At 43.2% G+C, this 21,050-nt stretch overlaps 1 protein-coding gene across 5 annotated transcripts in view; it reads right to left on the bottom strand.

Annotated features, from left to right (window-relative positions):
• Positions 1-21,050, bottom strand: part of ILKAP (ILK associated serine/threonine phosphatase) — a 59,582-nt gene extending 38,532 nt beyond the window's left edge. For 2 of the 5 annotated variants that reach the window (XM_077827181.1, XM_077827183.1), the window contains exons 1-9: positions 20,919-21,046; positions 15,916-16,050; positions 11,257-11,319; positions 5,767-5,832; positions 5,265-5,321; positions 3,280-3,399; positions 2,151-2,277; positions 945-1,051; positions 326-419 (exon numbers count right to left, since the gene is read on the bottom strand). In XM_077827181.1, coding sequence (XP_077683307.1) covers positions 326-419; positions 945-1,051; positions 2,151-2,277; positions 3,280-3,399; positions 5,265-5,321; positions 5,767-5,832; positions 11,257-11,319; positions 15,916-16,050; positions 20,919-20,976 — 827 coding nt within the window. In that variant the 5' untranslated portion in view covers positions 20,977-21,046. Of the gene's footprint in view, positions 1-325; positions 420-944; positions 1,052-2,150; positions 2,278-3,279; positions 3,400-5,264; positions 5,322-5,766; positions 5,833-11,256; positions 11,320-13,194; positions 15,628-15,915; positions 16,051-20,918 lie in introns of those variants that run through there. The other 3 variants (XM_077827182.1, XM_077827185.1, XM_077827184.1) reach the window with 3 other exon arrangements.

The raw sequence follows: 21,050 nt of genomic DNA, 5'->3' as shown, positions 1-21,050 counted from the left end.
TCTTACCCTTACAGGGTAGGGTAGCCCTATGCTGCTGTCCTGTACAGCCTGTAGTGTAGGGGGCAGGGTTGGAGTGCACTACACTCCAGCTATTATGGCCACTCTGCCAGCCTATCAGCAGGCATTGAAGGCAGCGGCTCCAACTTGCATATGGGCCAACTGGAATCTTGGCAAGAAGCAATGACAACTTAAGGTCACCTTTGTCCCATTGTAGGAGTTGCACCTTCTGGCTATACCACTCAGGAGATACAACTCAGAATCGGGATCTGGGAGAGGTAGACATTTTTAATAGTTACAAGTAGCTCTGGGGGACATTTATACTTACTGGCTGGAGGCCTGCTTCAGGAACTCCTCATCTGTATGTTTGAAAGAGTCCAAAAGGCATCTTTTCACTGTTTTCTCCACACTGACTACCTCTCCTGTAACACAAGAGAAAGTGGTGTATGTTCCTTTTGAAACACCATGCTTATCTAATCCTTGCCTCCTTCCTCACCTGTCTGACATGCATAAACAGGTCACACTGCACACATTAATTACATAGGGCAGACATGACCCATGTGCCCAACTGCCAAAGATTCAGATATAAACGTGCATGGCCAGCTTGTATAATACAGCCTAGTTATTCACCCTTGAAGACAAGGGACACCTATTGTAATGCTATTATTTTCCTCAGCCATATTCATACATCTGCTATGGCTATTCCATAGAATTTGCCTAACCTAGCTAACACCATTATGGCTTTTGGCTTGATAGCCTAACAAATCTGCTCAACAACTTATCACACCTCTCCTGTCTCCAGCGTAGAGGCATGGTCACCCAATACTCCATACACAGCTATGTCCCTGACTCGGGCTATCCAAAGTAATTTCTTAATGGACACACCACAGCAGCAAGTCATGAGGAATGACAGATGATGCACATGTCCCCATATGGCCCTCTCCTACCTTTAGGAAATTTCCTAATCAGGTTTTGGTGCAGATTCTGTGCTGCAAATTTTGAAGCTCGAACTCCCCCATGGCCATCAAAAACAGCAAAGTATGAGACACGGGTTCTGCAAAGGAAGAAACATTAAATGTAAACTAGCTGTGAAAGGGCTGATATCAACCAGAAGTTAAGATTTAGTAAAGAGGCTTGTGTCCACAGCAGCTCTCCCAACCTGTATTGGAACAGAAAATGCAGTGTTTCCTCTAAAAAGCGTAGAGCTAGCATGTATGGAGTACTAAAACTTTCCCCATCTCCCCCAGGAAATGAAGGAAAGGAAGAGAGGCTATGGCCCCCAGCTACATTTAACAACAGCTAGACATTGCACCTCATGGGCACTCCAACTCTGGAGCCTCTATCCAACAATTTCAGAATTTGCTATTCACAGATGCCAATCCAACACATCCCAGAATTCTCTTCATGCAGAATGGTTGCTACAGCTGTGCAATACACAAGAGACGTGGGGACATACTAATTATTGTCAAATTGCCTTTTGTTCTACAAGCTTTAGATCACATATTTAGCTTTAAAAGAATGTTTTTAAAATTATCTTTTATGGTCTGTCAGTGTTGCTTTTAAAAATGATACATTCCACCACTTCCCCTCAAATTAATTATATCTTTCAGATTATTAAAGTTGAGAGTTTGATACCTGATGGCTTCTCTTCTCCAAGTATCCAAGCTCCTCATCACTGTCACACCTGGGATTTTAACTAACTGTTGTGAAACCCCAAAGGCAAGGCTTAAAACAGCTATACTCAAGTTGAGAGCCTTCAGGTATCTTGTGCCCGATATCCAGAGGTACTAGGGAGGAGTTGACTGAAGTCAACAGGAGTGGTGGGTACTCAGCACTTCATGGGGAAAAATAAATAAATAAAAATAAGAAAGTCAGGTCTTAGGCACCTGATATGGACCACCTAACAAATGAGGCACCTTTTGCATCATCAAACCTTACATGATTTTCTCAAAGTCAGTGGCAGATCTAGGAATACAATGCAGAGCACCCACACCACCACACAAAGCAATATTTAGTCACAAGCAGTAGTTGCTCAGAGTGAGGGATCATTGTCAAGAGCTCAGGCAAAGTTAATGGGAGCTCTTTCATCTTTTTGTCATGACTCTTGTGTACTACAATGTTATTCCCTGGCTCTGGAGGTCTGGCCTACTTACATTTGAGGGGGCAGGGGTCTGCACTCCTCAGTGATGTCATTTAAGATGACATGTGCATCCTGCATCTCTTCTCGTTCACCTTTTCTCTCTGCCATATAACCTTTCAGTCCAAAGATGCCTCCAGATGCTAGTGAGAAACAAAGCAAAACTTAAACACATGAAACGTCTCCGTCTCCTGAGCCTGATTTACAAACTTGTGATCATTTTGCTCTATGCAAGATTCTGAAAATCCCATGGCATCATGACAAGAAGCATGTCTTGCCCTGCATGGGCTATACTTGAAATTAAATTTTTTTTTTTTTTTTTTTTAAAAAAGGGTCAGCTTTTGGAACCTTTTGCTGAAAATGGCATGCTTTGTGACACTAGTATTAAGTGTCCCCACATCAGAAACTGTAAGGCAGTTTGCATCCTACTGAAGCAGGACAACCATGCTTGAGTGCTAAAGCTACATCAGACTGGGATATCACGCATGACCAGGAGAGGGATGCACTCCATGGAAACTCTCTTGATGAAACAGTAAGTCTAATGAGGCTGCTAACAATAGATAAAATAAAGCTAAACCAAATGCTGTTTCAATCAAATTTATCTTTCTTGGTTTGAACCTACTGAACGAATCCAGTTCTCAAAGCCTAGTGCAATGTTAGGAAATCTGTATCACTACTGTGTTTTACACATCTGTACCAAAAAGCAAGCAAGCCAGATGTGAAAGTTTAAGCCAGTTTTCTCAGGATTTCTAATTTCATTGCAACCATTTGATGGAGTGACAAGATGCTAGCAGGGCAAAGTGGTCTGAACCTCTGCCAGGAGTCAGACAGTCACTTCCACACCTTTGCTACTCCAGGACTTGTGCTCCGACTGCAGGTCTCTGGATGGTTGTGAAAGTACCCACTATTATACTTCTGGGCTGGTTCAGCACAACTGCTAATAGCCTCCCAAATGAATACCTAGGGGATGCATCGAAACCCTGGGATCTAAGTATGAACTCTGCCAGCAGGCAGCACACTTCATTTCTTAAAAATAACCATAGAAAGTGTACTAAGGAACCAAAGATCAGCTTTGATCTGGACTTACTCAACCCAACTTAAAGAGTACAAAACAGAGTACATTTGTTTTCAAACTGTCTGAAAACCTTTACAAACTTTCTTTTCCACAAGTTCTTCATGGCCATTCTTCTCTTCCTCTGAGACTTTCCTCTTCTCTCCTTTCCCATGATTTCCTACTGCTGAGACCTGCTCAGTGATGCGTGAAGCTAGAAGACAGCAAAAATTCAGATATCTGAAGACTTTGCAGAAGTGTTTTCTGCCCTTTTTTGTTTTTATTGATGGGAATCACTCACCTCTTACACTGAAGAGAACAATTCCTTTTACACTGAAGGATTATGGACCTACAGTACTACTACTAGTCTGGTAAATTTTGGTTGGCAGACTCCCCTCTCCCCCACTTTGGTCCTGTCGTTAGTTTCCTAGCTACCAGACTGATCTTGGTTAACTGCTTGGATATGTTAAAACCAAAAGTTTAAAGCTGAGGAATTTCTAGTTTTTGCAACATGACTGTGTGGAAGTATAACATTGTATAAGTATAAGGTTGTATAAGGGGACATGCTGGATACATTGTATATGAGAGGGCATGCCAAAACATGTTACAAAGTATCTGAGGGAGCACAGGTAGGGACAGTTAGCTTTTGAATGGAGAAGCAATTAAGATAGAGCCAGCACGTCTAAGAAGCAGGCATCAGAATGGAAGGTGTGAAGGGCAATTAGTTAAGTTAACTGGAGGCTGTTAAAGGAGATTGTTAAGGGTGGCAGGTAATTGAAGATACGTGACTGGTCTCAGGGATCTCGAAGGGTGGTGACTAAAATCTTTTTCTTCTTTTGTCTGTAACTTCTCTGTAAGTTGTTCTCCAAAAAACTGTATAAATTAAGAGACACAAGCCCCACTCGGGGGGCTCACTTCTAAATGTTTTATTAGCAAAGCTGCTCTGCTAATACAGAGTGGTCTGATAAATTGTGAGTCTGAGTCAAACTTTTTCATGCATGATAGTTGTCAAGGATGGTTACTACTTTCTAGGACAGACGATACTATTCTTATATAGAAGATATACAAGAGACAGGATGGACTACAAAATAAAGTTGGGGGTGATGAAGCAGAAATATAATTATCATGGCATCTGAAGGGACAGTGGATTCAATGCTCATGGAATGAATCTCTTCCTAGTCCCTAAGGACTATCTGTCTACACAATGAAAATTTGGCAAATCTGGCAGTCTTGCTTTAAGAGGAATCCACAATTGTAACAGCAGTAGGCAGTTTTGGCCAAGATCAAGTCACAGCAGCAAGGCTGTACGAAGCTTGTGCAGTGCTTAACTGCGGCATGTATAACTATAGCCAGTGCTCTCTAAAGTGAGCAGTGTAAAGTTCACTCCAACCTGCAAAAAGCATAAAGTACAACAGTGGCTCTCAACCTTTCCAGACTACTGTACCCCCTTCAGGAGTCTGATTTGTCTTCTGTACCCCCAAGTTTCACCTCACTTAAAAAGTGCTTGCTTACAAAATCAGAAACAAAAATACAAAAAAAGTGTCATAGCACACTAGTATGAAACATTGCTTATTTTCCTCATATTTTTAGTATATAATTATCAAATAAATCAACTGGAATATAAATATTGTACTTACATTTCAGTGTACAAACAAGTCATTGTCTGTATGAAATTTTAGTTTGTGCTGACTTTGCTAGCGCTTTTTATGTAGCCTGTTGAAAACTAGGCAAATATCTAGAGGAGTTGATGTACTCCTGGAAGACCTCTGCACACCCCTGGTTGAGAACTACTGTATTATAAAACCCATTATCTGCAGTCTTTCAAGGACATCAGAGATGTTATGGAAAGGAACTTGTGCACTTGTTTCTGCAGATAGATCCACATTTGATTAACTTAGATTTTGTGTTACATGAATATGACACCACTACCAGTGCAACTGCCCAAATACTCACCAAGATACAGGCAAGATTGTTGGAACAAACAAGATGAATCACAATCCCAGTATGATAAGCTACGCTGACAAATTCCATGAGGAAAGACACGTATGGAGCCTCATGAAGGCTGTTACAGTCCCTTACCTGAGTCCCCACTGCTGGCTGGTGGGAGATCATCAAAGAGCAAAGGTCCTCCTGTCCCTGAAACACAAGAAAGCAGTCAACAACATGTAAATTGAGTGCCTCCACCCCATGAGCAGAATTCTGATTCTGTCCCATAGACGTGTGAAAGCTACAAAATGCCAGCTTACTCAGACCAGATCAGTTTAAATGCATACCTCTCCAGCATATAAACAATTATTAGCACACAATGGGAGGACCTAGGCCTTATGCTGATGTTTTTAATATGCCCCATGTTAACATTTCAAAAAATATGAAAGATCCATATTAAGATAGCAATTTATATTAGTTGAAGAAATGAGTGAGGAGGAAGAAGATGGACACTCAAACATGTAGATATTCTGAAAGATTTTATCCTATACTATGTATAATTAAAAAAGGTTTAGATAAAATTTCAGCGTGAGAAGAGATGCTGATGCAAACAGAAGCTAGGCAGATGCCGACAACACGATTAGAGTCCTCTTACCTGAGTCAGCACTGCTGACTGGTGGAAGATCATCAAAAAGCAAAGGCCCCGTCTGTGCTTCTTTCCCTAAGACACAGAGCAGACTCAGAACACACTTGAAAAGTTATTCACAGGAAGAAAAGGAATGCCCCATTGTTCTAGAACAATCCTTGCCCCAAATGACCCTCTCCACCCAAACTATAGACCACTACTGCACAAGACAGAAACTGCCACTTTCCTGGAAATCGTCAGAACTCATTTCTAGCTAAAGCACTTCTGATTTACAAGAGTTAAAATGACTCCTTTAGAAACCTCGGCTATTGTAAGAAATAAAGGGGCAGAAATTCTTTTAGGTTATTTCAGATAACACTGCTAAGTATTTACATGAAGACCAAAGGCCTTTAGCAGAGGACACACAGAAGCGGCAAATGGAAGAAATCTGGATCATTAACACTGATGTTCTAAGCACTTTGAATTCCCCACAGAAACTGCAGTACACCTCAGTTCTTCTACCATTCTGCTCTCTTCCTTTTCTACTAACCAGGGCTTTTTCTTCTGAACCACATCCATCTACCCTGCTGAGCCCTTGGCTTTCAGTTCACAGCAAATACCTAGTAGATGTTCATGTCCTTACAACCATCTGATGTCATGTATGATTAAGAGCTGGGACATCATGATTATTCACAGTATTTGTTGCATCTGATGAAGCGAGCTGTAGCTCACGAAAGCTTATGCTCAAATAAACTGGTTAGTCTCTAAGGTGTCACAAGTAGACTTCCTTTTCTATTCACAGTATGTTACTTGGAGAAAGGAATGCTATCAATCAAATACTACAACGCTGACTGTGACTGTGCACTCCATATGATGTTATGAAAATATACTATTGAGAGTGAATATAACTGGAATATGCTTCATGCAAAAGGTCTCTTGTAAGGTATCATTACAAAGCTTATAAACTACTGTGTGTGTGTTCACCCTATTTGTATAAACACATTATTCTTGTATCTGAAACTAGAAATATGAAATATAACTCTGAGGTCCTATTGTAATTATGCAAAGTGTGGGCCATTAATGGTGGCTTTGAATCTTGATGGCTCCCATTAACCAGGGCAATTGGTTGTAAGTGGCTCTGTTTACTTGTAAGTCTCCCTGTATGCTGGCAAGTGGGTAATGAAGTCTTACAGTGACGTGATCATGCCACCTGAACTGAAATCCATCTTTAACCTGGTGCTTTTCCATTTAGAAGGAGGGGTGGGAACCCAGAGAGGGACAAAGGATTCCCATCTTGTGCAAAAGATATATAAGGGGGTGGAACAGAACAACGGGGGCTGTAGTCATGAGAAATCCCCTAGCTACCACCTGAGCTGGAACAAGGACTGTACCAGGGAAAGGATTGGGCCCAGCCTAGGAAGGTGTCCAGTCTGTGAAAAAAAGCTTATTAAAATCTCACCCTCAGATATTTCAATCTATATTCAGTTTTCTTACTGTATTAGGCTTAGACTTGCGTGTTTTATTTTATTTTGCTTGGTAATTTACTTTGTTCTGTCTGTTATTACTTGGAACCACTTAAATCCTACTTTTTGTATTTAATAAAAATCACTTTTTACTTATTAACCCAGAGTAAGTATTAATACCTAGGGGAACAAACAGCTGTGCATCTCTCTCTCTCTATCAGTAGACCCTGTATAGACTTTACACAGGGTAAAATGGATTTATTTGGGGTTTGGACCCTATTGGGAGCTGGGTATCCGAGTGCGGGAGACAGAAGCACTTCTTAAGCTGTTTTCAGTTAAGCCTGCAGCTTGTAAGGGCACGTGGCTCAGACTTGGATCTGTGTTTGCAACAGGCAAGCGTGTCTGGCTCAAACAAGGCAAGGCACTGAAGTCTCAGGCCGGCAGGGAAAACGGGTTCAGAGGTAGTCTAGGCATAACAGGTGGCAGTCTCAAAGGGGTTTCTGTGATCCAACCCGTCACACTGACTATTTTAAAAAACTCCAGAGAGCACCTTTTAAATAGGTTCTGGTTATTTTTTAAAAGTTCAAGAGTTTTTCTGCTCCTCTTTTGGTGTTTGAAGATATTTTCAACTACATAAATAGAGCTATATGGGGGGGGGGGGGGGAGGGACAGCAAAGCTGACTACACAAAGTGCTGTCAAAAGCACAAAACAAACTAAAAATAGAGAAAAAAATCTTAACTTCACCCAGTTACAATAATCCTAGTTTTTACCTACTGTAGTTACAAGTAACAAAACAACTCTTTAGGCAGAAACGGGATTTTTCAAGTTGGAGATATTTCCTTAAAACTGTTCAGCCTGAACGGATTATTGGTTAACTTCAAAAACAGAAAGGGGGTTTCTTGTAGAGATATTTCTTTTTAGCTATGCGAGTATGATATGGAGTTGAAAGAATCATTATAGTGGTTAAGGCCCACTCCTGCAAAGCTTACACATGCTTAACTTTAAGGAATGCGACTAGTCTGATTACACCTCATGAGTAGTCCCATAAAGTCAATGTTAGTGAGGTTTAAGTCTTCGCAGAATTGGGGCCTAACTAAGTTGGAGGGTGGAAAAACATTACAATATATATTTGAACTGGAAATGAACTTTAGCGAATTGTTTGAAGTAGGTCAGACCTCAGGCTATATTTCTGTGCAGATTTCCCACAAACAGTCATTTTAACAGGGAAGAAAAGAATATATAGCTAAAAAGGGAGTCTTTTCCTCTTACTGTTGAACTAAGAGAACAATGACCAATACAGCTTATCTGGGCTCCCTCTTATTCCTGAGGGAATTCTGCACCAAAAAGTAACAATTCTGCAAAATTCTCCATATTCTGTCAAAACAATATAATCATGCCAGTTACAATTATTTTCGTAATTTCAAAATATCTGTCAGCAAGTATGGATAGCTCAGTGGTTTGAGCATTGGCCTGCTAAACCGAGGGTTGTGAGTTCAATCCTTAAGGGGACCATTTAGGGATGTGGGGCAAAAATTGGGGATTGGTCCTGCTTTGAGTAGGGCATTGGACTAGATGTCCTCCTGAGCTCCCTTCCAACCCTGATATTCTATGAATACAGACAAAAAGATTCTGGTAATTTTTTTTTTGACATATTCCTTACAATGTATATTAATAGAGAATTGTGTAATTCATTTAAAATTACAATACAGAACTGTATTTCCTGCACCTGTCAGAAGCAGCGCATAGGCACGGGGGAGGCAGGGGTAATGGAAGAGCCGAGGGAGAGGGAAGGAGCCTAGGAGTGAATCTGGAGGGTGTTGGGTGTGAGGTTTTTCTTTGGGGGGGGGGGGAAGAGAAGAGGGATTGTTAGGGTGTTGGAAATCCTCCCCCATGCAGACCCTGGCTGACCCTCCCATTCAGTCAGGCACATCTGCCCCTCTCCCTCCACCCCTCATCCCCCTGGGTTTCTGCAGCCCCCCTCCCGCATCCCCAGGCTCAATGCTGTCACCCTACTAGCCCATGCTCCAGTCTGTCATCCCCCCCTCCACTAGCCATACTGAACCCCAGTCTGTGACCCTGCCAGCAGCCTTGTGTGTCCCACTCTGTCCTAATCTGGCTCTGCAGGCAGGGTGCTGTGATAAACTCTACTCCTGGGGGAATTCTGCAGCATTGGACATAGAATTTTGTCTTTTCCCGCATAAAATACATTTTACCTAAGAAGTGCTGCAACTGTGAGCCTTTTGCCCACCAGAGGCCGCTGTGGCACTAGAACAGCTAGCAGGAACACAGCAGGCTGTTCTGGCACCACAGCAGACTCTGGTGGGCAAAAGGCAGAATGGCAGCACTTCTTAGGCAAAATGTGTTTTGTGTATTCCCACATAAAAACAATGCGAGACAGATGAATTCTGCATGTCTGCACATGCACAGAACTCCCCCAGGAGTATCCCTCTGGCGACTTATCAGAACACCTGAAATGCATATGCACTTAAGGAAGCAGTTGGCCTTGAGTTCAAATCCTGTCTGGGATATATTACCTATTACCAGCAGGAGAGTGAGTTTGTGTGTGTGGTTTTTGGAGGTGGGTGAGGGAGTGAGAGAACCTGGATTTGTGCAGGAAATGGCCCACCTTGATTATCATACACATTGTGAAGAGAGTGGTCACTTTGGATGGGCTATTACCAGCAGGAGAGTGAGTTTGTGTGTGGGGGGGCGGAGGGTGAGAAAACCTGGATTTGTGCTGGAAATGGCCCAACTTGATGATCACTTTAGATAAGCTATTACCAGCAGGACAGTGGGGCGGGAGGAGGTATTGTTTCATGGTCTCTGTGTGTATATAATGTCTTCTGCAGTTTCCACGGTATGCATCAGATGAAGTGAGCTGTAGCTCACGAAAGCTCACGCTCAAATAAATTGGTTAGTCTCTAAGGTGCCACAAGTACTCCTTCTCTTTTTGCAAATACAGACTAACACGGCTGTTACTCTGAAACCTGTCTGGGATACGTTTACATCAGAAAGACCTAATTTAAACATTTATTTTTCTTGACAAAATACACACCCAGTAAAGTGGATTTAATGACTTCTAGTAAATCACCAATATATTTCACAAGGGTGCACAATACAAAACCATACTGATAATTATATGAATAAGTTATTAAAATAGTTCTGAACTCCTATAAAAAGTGGTATCAAAACTAATATTTGCCATAAAAGATGGAAAAAAGGACTAAGGGTTGAACTCTGCCACCCTTTATGCACATAAAATCAGTAGGATTGTATGTATAATCAAGTATGCCCAACATGAGTAAGATGGGCAGAATCTGGCCCTACAGAGCACCAAGTTAATAAAAAGAAAAGGAGTACTTGTGGCACTTTAGATACTAACAAATTTATTTGAGCATAAGCTTTCATGAGCTACAGCTCACTTCATCGGATGCATTCAGTGGAAAATACAGTGGGGAGATTTATACACATAGAGAACATGAAACAATGGGTGTTACCATACACACAGTAACCAGAGTGATCACTTAAGGTGAGCTATTACCAGCGGGGAGGGGGAGGGGGGAACAGGTGGGCCACTTCCAGCAGTTGGCAAGAACATCTGAGGAACAGTGGGGGGTGGGTGGGTGGAATAAACAAGGGGAAATAGTTTTACTTTATGAATCACTACAAAAGGGGAATGCACAAAATCCAAAAAGGACTAGAAAGAAACAAAGAATAGAAAAGAATTGAACAGCTTAACTAATGGAAGTAGAGGGAGACACAAAAAGATTATCTGGGAAAAAAGTATCTGGGAAAAAAGCTGACAAAAATCATTCCTCCTCCTCCCCACAAAAGTGTCTTTATTCTCTATCCTCTCTTGCAGAAGATGAAATAGTGTGCTCATTTAAAACATTTCCCAGCCTCTTAGCTAAAAATGTAAATCCCTAGCCATGAAGACTGATTTAGTGACCAGTCTAACTGAAAAACAGGTTTTAGACAAGCCACTGTAGAAAAAGTGGGGAAGCATCTGTAAGCAGGGAAAGGTCAGGCATGTGGGAGAAGGTTATATTCCCTTACCTGAGCTGCTGGATGGTGGGAGATCATCAAAAAGCAAAGATCCTCCTTTTAGTACTTCGGTCCCTGAAACCCATCAGAAAACAGTAACAATATGATTAAAGTACCCAGGCCGGTCACGAATGGGTGATTCACACACAGAATGGAATTGTGAACCCCTCTGTCTATGACAACCGTAGTTTATAAATGCACTGCTCCAGGATATAACAGCTGTTACTGCAAAGAGATCTCAGGTATTTCAGTCTGAAAGCTTAATCTATTTAGTTTATCAAAGAGAAGGTTCAGAGGCAACCTATCACAGTCTACAGGTACATGCACAAGAGATTTCTGATAGGAGTCAGCTCCCTATTTTAACAGAAAAAGGCAAAACAAGATCCAGTGATTGAAAGATGATGCTAGACAAGTCAAACTAGAAATAAGGCACATTTTAAAGTGAGGATAAATTAGCCATTGGCACAATTTACCTAGGAATGTGGTGGATTGCCATCTTTAAGCTAAGACTAGATATCTTTCTAAAAGATGTTATAGCTGAAGCAGGAGTTATGGGCTTCATGTAGAAATTAGGTGAGGTGATCTGGCCTGTGTTATGCAGGTCAGGCTAGATACCTTAGATTTAAAGGCCAAGTAGGACCATTCTAGGTTATCTAACACTATGGTATATTAGTGCCAGATAAAAAAAGCCTAGGACTTACATGCATATTTTCCATACATTTAAACATTTAACATCCCTTTTACCAACCCAAACATCCACAATTTGAAGAGAATCAAAACAGATGACATTTTGAGGACATTATTATGCCCAAAATTCCAAATGGACATTAATTCTAATAGGATAATGCTAACACGGGGTGGGCAAACCACAGCCCACAGGCTGCATCCAGCCCATTGGACCTTTTAATCTGGCCCTTGAGCTCCTGCTGCAGGGCGGGTTTGGGAGCTTTCCCTGCTCCGGTGCTCCAGCCAGGGAGCTTGCCTTGCTCAGCTCTGCGCAGCTCCCGGAAACAAGGGCAGCCAGGGGGCTCTGCACACTGCCCCTGCCCCAAGTGCAGGCTCTGTAGCTCCCATTGAGCCTCCCGAGAACCATGGCCACTGCACAGTGCCTGCGGACAGGGCAGCATGCAGAGCAGTATGGCCCCACCCCCACGTGAGAGGCGGAGGGGAGACGGGCCACTGTTTCCAGGAGCTGCTTCAGGTAAGCGCCACCTGGATCCTGAGTGCACCCATGCACCCCAACCTCCTGCCCCAGCCCAGACTGCCCTCCAAACCCTTTGATCCCAGCCTGGAGCACCCTCCTGCACCCCAAACCCCTCATCCCCAGCCAGGATGGATTTGATTTAAATCACTAGTCAGGAAAACTATTTAATCATGGATTTCTACATAAAAGTGCATTTTTGTTGGTTGTTATAACGTTAATACATATTCTTCACAACTCAGATACATGTAGAATTCATTTTTAGAAGGTACACTATACATTTTTAAAGTGATTTATTTTGAAAAACTTTTCAAATTAGTTTTACAGCTATATCAGAAAATGAATGTTTGGTTATTTCATTTACCAAAAGGTAACTGAAGCAGATATTTATGAAGTCATTGGGAGGTAAACTATCATTAATATTTGGAGGAGTTTCTTGTCATGCTGTATTAGGAGGAGAACATCACCAGACAGACATTTAAATTGTTTTATTTAACTAAAACAACATTATGTATTCTGGATTTTTCTCTCTTCAACAGCAAACATAATATTTTAACAAAACAAGCATATGCATGTTTAAATTCAAAAATGCATGTTTTTTAAAATCATGTTGGGTTTTTGTTAAAATTGTTTTTAAACTAAAATAGTTAAATGAAATATATTTAAAAAAATTAAAATCGACTATGTCAGCAAGCTCAACATGAGAAACTTAAAATATTGGCTTCTGCAGCTAACTCAGTCATCTTCACCTTCATTTTCCTGTTTGTTCATAATCTGGAAGAGAAAAAAAACAAAAACAAGCTTTCCTGCTTTTTCAGGTCCCAAATGACTTCTCAATTCGGAATGAATTAGTCCAAAAGGAAGAAAATATTCTTTCTACACTGGTAGAAGAAGCTACTGCTGTTAAAAGTGAGATCACCACTTCAACAGTCTCTGAATCCAAGTGCTTCAGTGACTTCCACGAGTTCTCCGGTATGACTTCTTTAAAACATCATCAGAAAATATATATTTCTTGAATGGTTCACCCTTAGCTCTGAAGTTTATTATAGTTGGCATTATGGAGGGATGATTGCTGGATGTCCATGTCATAGCTAACTCCTCTTCTTCAGCAGTTAATGTTTGACCCTGGTACCGAGTATTGAGAATATTTGCAAGAAAATGAGCTGGAGACAGAGAGTTAAATTACAAGCTTTAAAAAAAGAATGAATGGGACAAGAACGGTCATTGCATATTTCCCTTTTTAAGATCTCATTCAGTTCCTTCCAAATGTCAACAGCGTCAGCAATAAAATTGCGATTTCCCTGTATTTTGTTCAAGGCTACAGAAATTGGCTTCAGGGTACTCAGCAGGTGTTCAACATTTCTCTTAAGCCCAATGTTGAGAACTTTGGCTGGGACAGTGCCATCTATTTTTTTCACGATTTTATTCACAAACTGTCATCAGATTAGGCCAGTGCTTGATACAGCGTTCAAAACAGTCCACTACTGAGGTCCAGAGCTCGTCTTGTGGGAGACTTAGCTTGGTTCCTCCCACCCTTTTTTAGAGCAACTGCTGCAAAGTGGTGTTACAGAAGTATTTTGCAATTTCAACAACATTAGCCTTTATTTCTGGAACACTGAAGTCTTTGGCTAGTCATTTGGCTAGTGCATCAAATGAGCACTGCAACCGTATGTTGTTAGCTGGGGACTCTCTTCAAAATAATTTCTTCTTAACTTGGATACATTTGCAGCATTTTCTGTGACCAAGCTGCATACTAGACATTTGAATTGTTTTTTCCATAGTTTGTTATAGCTTTTACTGCTACTTCTTGTAAGTATTCTGCTGTATCAACTGTTTCTGTAAGGAAGACATTCCCTTCTATATGCTTGTGTGACAACAGAAGAACAGGATCATTGCGGACAATGCTCCGCCCATCAAGACTCAGGTTAACAATTTCACCCTCTAGATCTTTTGCACACTGCTCAATTTCTCTTTCATACACTTTATCCAGCAATTTTCCTGCAACATCTGCTCTGTTGGGTGGACTGTTAATGACTGAACCATGTTAATGAAGTGTAGGTTCTCAATCATATGGAAAGGAGAGTTTGTTGCATAAACAAACCGGGCAATTTTTTCATCAATTACCTCTTTTTGTAATCTGCTGGTTCTTATCACAAACTTATCTATGGTTTCAAGTATCAGAGGGGTAGCCGTGTTAGTCTGGATCTGTAAAAGCGGCAAAGAGTCCTGTGGCACCTTATAGGCTAACAGAATTATTGGAGCATAAGCGTTCGTGGGTGAATACCACTTCGTCAGATGCATGTAGTAGAAATGTCCAGAGGCAGGTATAAATATGCAAGCAAGAATCAGGCTACAGATAACGAGGTTAGTTCAATCAGGGAGGATGAGGCCCTCTTCTAGCAGTTGAGATGTGAACACCAAGGGAGGAGAAACTGCTTTTGTAGCTGGCTAGCCATTCATGGTCTTTGTTTAATCCTGAGCTGATGGTGTCAAATTTGCAAATGAACTGAAGCTCAGCAGTTTCTCTTTGAAGTCTGGTCCTGGAGTTCTTTTGCTGCAGGATGGTTACCTTTAAATCTGCTATTGTGTGTCCAGGGAGATTGAAGTGTTCTTCTACAAGTTTTTGTATATTGCCATTCCTAACATCTGATTTGTATCCATTTATCCTTTTACGTAGGGACTGTCCAGTTTGGCCGATGTACATAGCAGAGGGGCATTGATGGCGTATATTACATTGGTGGACGTGCGGTGAATGAACTGGTGATGGTGTGGCTGATCTGGTTAGGTCCTGTGATGGTGTCGCTGGTGTAAATATGTGGGCAGAGTTGGTATTGAGTTTTGTTGTATGGATTGGTTCCTGAGTTAGAGTTACTATGGTGCGGTGTGTAGTTGCTGGTGAGAATATGCTTCAGGTTGGCGGGTTGTCTGTGGGCAAGGACTGGCCTGCCTCCCAAGGCCGGTGAAAGTGAGGGATTGTTGTCCAGGATGGGTTGTTATCTATGGTTGTTTCTAGATGATAGAGATTCTTTTTTTCTTTCTGCTACAGGTGATACGTGGCTACGTGACATACATGATGTGACTGAAACATTATTATTGGCAGATAACTCTGAAACTATAGAAAATGATGGTGATTCTTGAAGGTGGATAGTCTTCAGAATCCTGTATGTTGAGGATGGATTCTTCTAAACAAAATAAGTCAATGCAGTTATTTAATTATTATTACCACCATACTACTCATTTAGTATTACTCATTGCATTCACTGACACTCAGTACTACTTTAAAAGGTGAAACTGTAAAAGGAAGATCTGCCTATTTCAGCTATTTATTTTTTATCACAACTACATCTAAAATGCTAGTACCATAGAGTAACAACTACATTTTTTGCTCAAACATGAAAATTCAAGAATAGTCCAGAAGGAAGAGAGGCAGTCCTTAAGAAAGTAGTATGAAATAAAAAAAGTTGACCAACCTGAAGATCCTGCATGTTCAGACATGTTCCTTTCATTATCCTCAACGCAGCTTCCTCCTGAGAAGGAACACTTCTCATGATGTTGTTTCATCTGGTCAACCAGGCCTTTGCATTTCATTCTGCAAGCATGCCTGTCTTACCCACAGGTAGAAGAACTTCATTAAAATACTCCCAAACTGGGTCTCTTTTACGGCTTGTTGCCATTACAGGTTTTCCCTTCTGTGAGAGAATGGTTTCGTAGTTCTCAAATAGATGAAGGCTACACTCAGAAAGACCTCAAGACTTCTGGAATATGCTGCTCAAACAGTTTCACGTTTGTTTCTACTGCCTGTCCCTCCCTTCTCACATTTACCTCTAGACGACTTCTCCTTGTCCAGATCTATTCCGCCCCCGATGATCTTCTATTCACTGAACTTTTTGAAACTTTGCACTTTTAGAGGGAGGTAAGGGATTGACTCGGTGTATACAAATTTGCAGAGGGACAATAGGGTGAAGTCTGTTATTTCTCACCCCTATATCTTATTTATTTAAAAAACATTTTTGCCGTTAACAAGCATGTTATCTCTGGAGACACAAATCCAGAGTTTGAGAACTGCAAAACTAAGCATCTCTGATGGTATCTTCTAGACTGAGCACTCAGTCCCATTGGGTAGCTAGAAAGATTAACCTAAATAATCTATACAGAAGCCCCTGAAGCCCCTGGAACCCCATAAGATTGGGTCCCTAATCCATGAACTACCGGAACTCATTTACAAAAATGCGTCTTAAACGTTACATGAATATAGTGTCTCATACTATAGAATTAGAATACATAATCCCTATTCCATGATATGATGATATCTTTGACCTATAATGTATCTTAATTAAAACTATCTTTCCCTCAAAAAGCATTTTATCAGAAAAATCTGATTTAAATAAAAAAAATCCAATTCTTATTTTTCTTTAAAAAAAACTAATTGATTTTTATCCATCCTGAACCCAGCCCCACCTGAGTCTGCACCCGAAGCCAGAGACTCACCCCCCCACCCCCGTGTGCCCCAATCCCCTGCCCCAACCAAGAGCCCCCTCCTGCCCTCAAAACCCCTCCATCCCAGTCAGGAGCACCCTCCTGCACCCCAAACCCATCATCCCTAGCCCCACCTCAGAGTCTGCACTCCCAGCCAGAACCCTCATCCTCCCCGTGCACCCAATCCCCTGCCCCAGCTGGCCCACCATACAATTTCCATACAGAGAGGTGGCCCTCAGGCCAAAAAGTTTGCCCACCCCTGTGCTAACAGCACTATCAAATATTCATGGAGAAACCCAAGAGTTGGTCTATATTCACAGCTCTGTAGTTATGAACACTTTGGATCTTTTGGGGAAAGATTCTGAGAAGCTAACTGAGGGCATGAAAAATGTACCTGATACTGTAGCCAGCCAGCCCGCCCCCTCCCCCCCCCCCCGACCAGCATTGCTGGAAACACAGGAGGAAGCCGGAACAGGGCACTTAACATATATTCCAGCACAGCCTTTGAAGCTGTGAAAAGCACAGGTGTGCTGCTACAATGTACCTCTGGGAACAGATACAACGATTAAGCTCACAGCAGGCAGAGGCCCTGTGACAGACATGGCTCTTAGCCCCTACTAAATAGCGTGATGCACACACACCAACATCCTAGGTGGGAAAATATTTAGCCTGATAAAAGAAATGTCCAGTAGTCGACACTTATTGTTTCTCTCCCTTGCAAGTGTAAACTACTCTTGCGAAAGCTCGTGTCACCCAGACAGACCAGCCTCAATTTGGCATAAGAAAGGAGAAAGAGAATAAAGGAGTACAGAGGTATAAGTAGGGGACCTACAGCACCATGATTTTTGAGTGCTTTTCACTATCTATCTGCTGGTCAGATAAGTGACAGCCTCCCAAGGCTTCTGCAGCTAAGAGGGTCCCTAAGCCTTGTCCCTTATTCGTCTTTCCGCGGAATTGAGTAACCGCTCCTGGCTTGGCACCGCTGGAATCGAGAGATGCAAGGAGGGTAAGAAGCACCCACACCTGATCTCCTATCTTTAGTGTACACATATTTTGAAATAGAGCTCTATACTTTGTTTTCTTTCTTTGGGATTGTGGCTTCAGTTTTGTAACTTGTTTGTGTGTGTAACATCTCTACATTTAAATAAGTAGGCACTAGCAATTTTGTAACCACATGATTAGAATCTAGCTTAATAAATTTTGGTAACCATTTGTGCATAAACCTGACTTGTTTTCTCTGGTTTACTGTAAAGCAGCCGACACAATTAAAGAACGTCAGCCGTTTTGGCTCTAAAGCCTGGCCATTAGGTGAGAGTACTAAGAGCCTAGCGTTGAGTTGTGCCGCCTCCACGGGGCAAACTCTTGGGGCACCTGTCAGTCAATCCTGGCTGCCCACTGCGAAGGAGCTCTGAGCTCTAGCAGTTAAAGTCACGGGTGTGGAGAGGCTCTTAGTGCTGCCATTGGGGCACCTGTCAGTCAGTATTGACTGCCTGCTGCGAAGGAGCTCTGAGCTCTAGCAGTTAAAGTCACGGGTGGTTAGGACCTTGGGGCATCCGTCAGCCTAGCCCGGGCTGCCCGCCGCGAAGGGACAGTTCATCCTAGCAGTTAAAGTCACGGATGGTATAAACGGGCATAGCTGGCACCTCACCAAACATCCTTGGCCGTCGGCTAACAGATACCTACTATCCCAAAGACTAAGGCGATGTCTACACTACAAAGTTGTCAACCTATGGTACATCGACATACAGCCACTGCTGTATTTGAACTGCTGTTGCATATCCACACTATGCAACTCGTGTCCACAGTAGCAGCTCTTGCATCGATACAGAGATCAGTGCACCATGACTAACTATCCCACGTCTGTTAGTATATAAAGTGCCACAGGAATCTCTGCCACTTTTACAGATCCAGACTAACTCTGCTACCCCTCTGATGCTATCCCACTGGGCAACTGACCAAAGGGTGTTTGGGGTTTGTAATGCCTCACGGGAGCAGGTTTAGCATCAGGTACTACAGGTTTCTCAATCTCATCATTCCATGGCCATCCTATTAGGTTTCCAGCTGCTTTTCAACCACTCTGGTAACCTGCAAGCCAGCCATCTGTGTCCGAAAGCATGGATCCTGCACTGTTCTTCAGTATTTTAGCTGTGCGTTATGAAGACATAAGAGGAGCTCCACAGGGATGCTATTCACCACCATCCTAACCCTAGCCTCCTCCTTGTAGGAGCAGCATATCTGCGGCTCCACACCTTTCCCTTACCTTCTACTATGCCTGCCGCAGCTCTTCAGATTTTTACACACACAGCTGCATGTCCCTGTCATAGCCCTTCTACTCCCTGCCCTGAGCAAGTTCTTGCAGCTGGAGTGGAGTTGTGCCTACACAGCTTCCTCTCCCCACAGACCCAGGAAATCAACCACCTCCCATGGACTCCACACAGGAACACGTTTGCTGCATGGAGCCAGCATGCTATATGAGGTCTCCATACTGAACAAATTCAAAACTTTCCAGGGCTTTAATAGGGGAGGGATGTTCACTTGTGTACTTGGCTGCATGGCAGTGGAGTTAAAAATGGTATCCAGAGTGCACAGGATGGGCAATGTAGGATACCTCCTGGAGGACACTTAGTGTAAACACTGCATTGCTTAGGTTGCACCTGACACTGAGTAGCTCTAAGTTGCCCTACACTGGATGCCTCTCCTCAAGGTGGTTTTATTATATTGGAGTAACACAAAAGTTAAAATGGCAGGAGGAGCACTGCAGTGTGTACACCTTCATAACTAGGTCAATGTAAGCTGCCTTATGTCGACAAAACTATGTAGTATAGACATGGCCTAAGTCTACTAACCAGAGTGAAAAATACCTGCATTGCCTCACCCTCCAAAGCCCCATACCTTTCAATTTAAAGGGACTGAATAACAGCTGCAATATATTGTCAAGCAACTTCTCTTTATTTTTTTAATGCAACTACATCTCTCTTTTTTGTTCTACCTTCTTTCATGGGAAAGAAAGAGGAGAAATTACATTCAGTCATGCTGTGTCTCTTCCCTGAGTTTTCTTCAATGACCCTATCCACCTCTCTCTAACCTGCATTCCACTCACTCCCTGCCTTATATTTCTGCCTCTTCTCTCCTTTCTCCCCCTCAAATCTAGATGGACGCTATACAGTATGACAGGTTTCAGAGCAACAGCCGTGTTAGTCTGTATTCGCAAAAAGAAAAGGAGTACTTGTGGCACCTTAGAGACTAACCAATTTATTTGAGCATAAGCTTTTGTGAGCTACAGCTCACTCACGAAAGCTTATGCTCAAATAAATTGGTTAGTCTCTAAGCTCCCACAAGTACCCCTTTTCTTTTTGCTACACAGTATGTCTCTTCTCTCACTTTGCCCCTCCTCAGCCCCCCCTCCTCGCGCACACAGCGCAGTGGAGTTTTACCAGACACCAAACAGCCCTGGGCTGATCCCCCAAGCGAAGCCAAGCCCTGGACCACTCTCCCAGAGATGGAGGACGAGACTCAACCCTGAGAGCGCTATCAGTCGCACCTGGCGAAGCTGGGCTCTGCACCCGCCCTTGGGTGGCGTGCGCGGGGGCCAGGCTGCAGTTGTCCCCTGGCTGGAGCCCACAGGTACGCTTCGCCCGCCCTTCACAGCGAGCAGGGGCTGCAGAGGCCGCGGGTCTCAGGCCACCCGCCCATGGCTGCCCGCCGCAAGAGCGACCACAACCAGCCCCTTGGTCCGACCCGAGGAGCCCGCCGCGGCACCAAGACTGAGCGTGGCGCAGGAGGACCCGGGCACATAAGGCCAGCGGTACGGGCCAGGAAGCGTCACCCCGCGCGGCCGAGCCGGGTCAGGCCCACATGTTTCACCTCACGCCGCAGCCGGGCGCGGGAGAGCGGTGGTTGCTAAGGCTGGCCCCGCCCAGAGGGGCGCAGGGCCCGCTGGGAGATCTTGGCCCCGGCCACGACCCCCTGCGGCGGGAAAAGGTGCGGCCACGCTCACCTGCTGCCGAGGGATCCGGCTCCGGCTCCGGTTCCGGAAAGTCCCCGAACAAATCCATCCAGCCCGGCCCGAGACTCCAGAGCCGCTTCCTAGTTCCTGCTCCTGCTAAGGCCCCGTTCCACCCTCCCTCAA

This window comes from Eretmochelys imbricata, chromosome 9 (assembly GCF_965152235.1).
Source record: "Eretmochelys imbricata isolate rEreImb1 chromosome 9, rEreImb1.hap1, whole genome shotgun sequence".
NCBI classification, from domain to species: Eukaryota; Metazoa; Chordata; order Testudines; family Cheloniidae; genus Eretmochelys; species Eretmochelys imbricata.
This window is presented reverse-complemented; position numbering and strand designations above follow the sequence as displayed.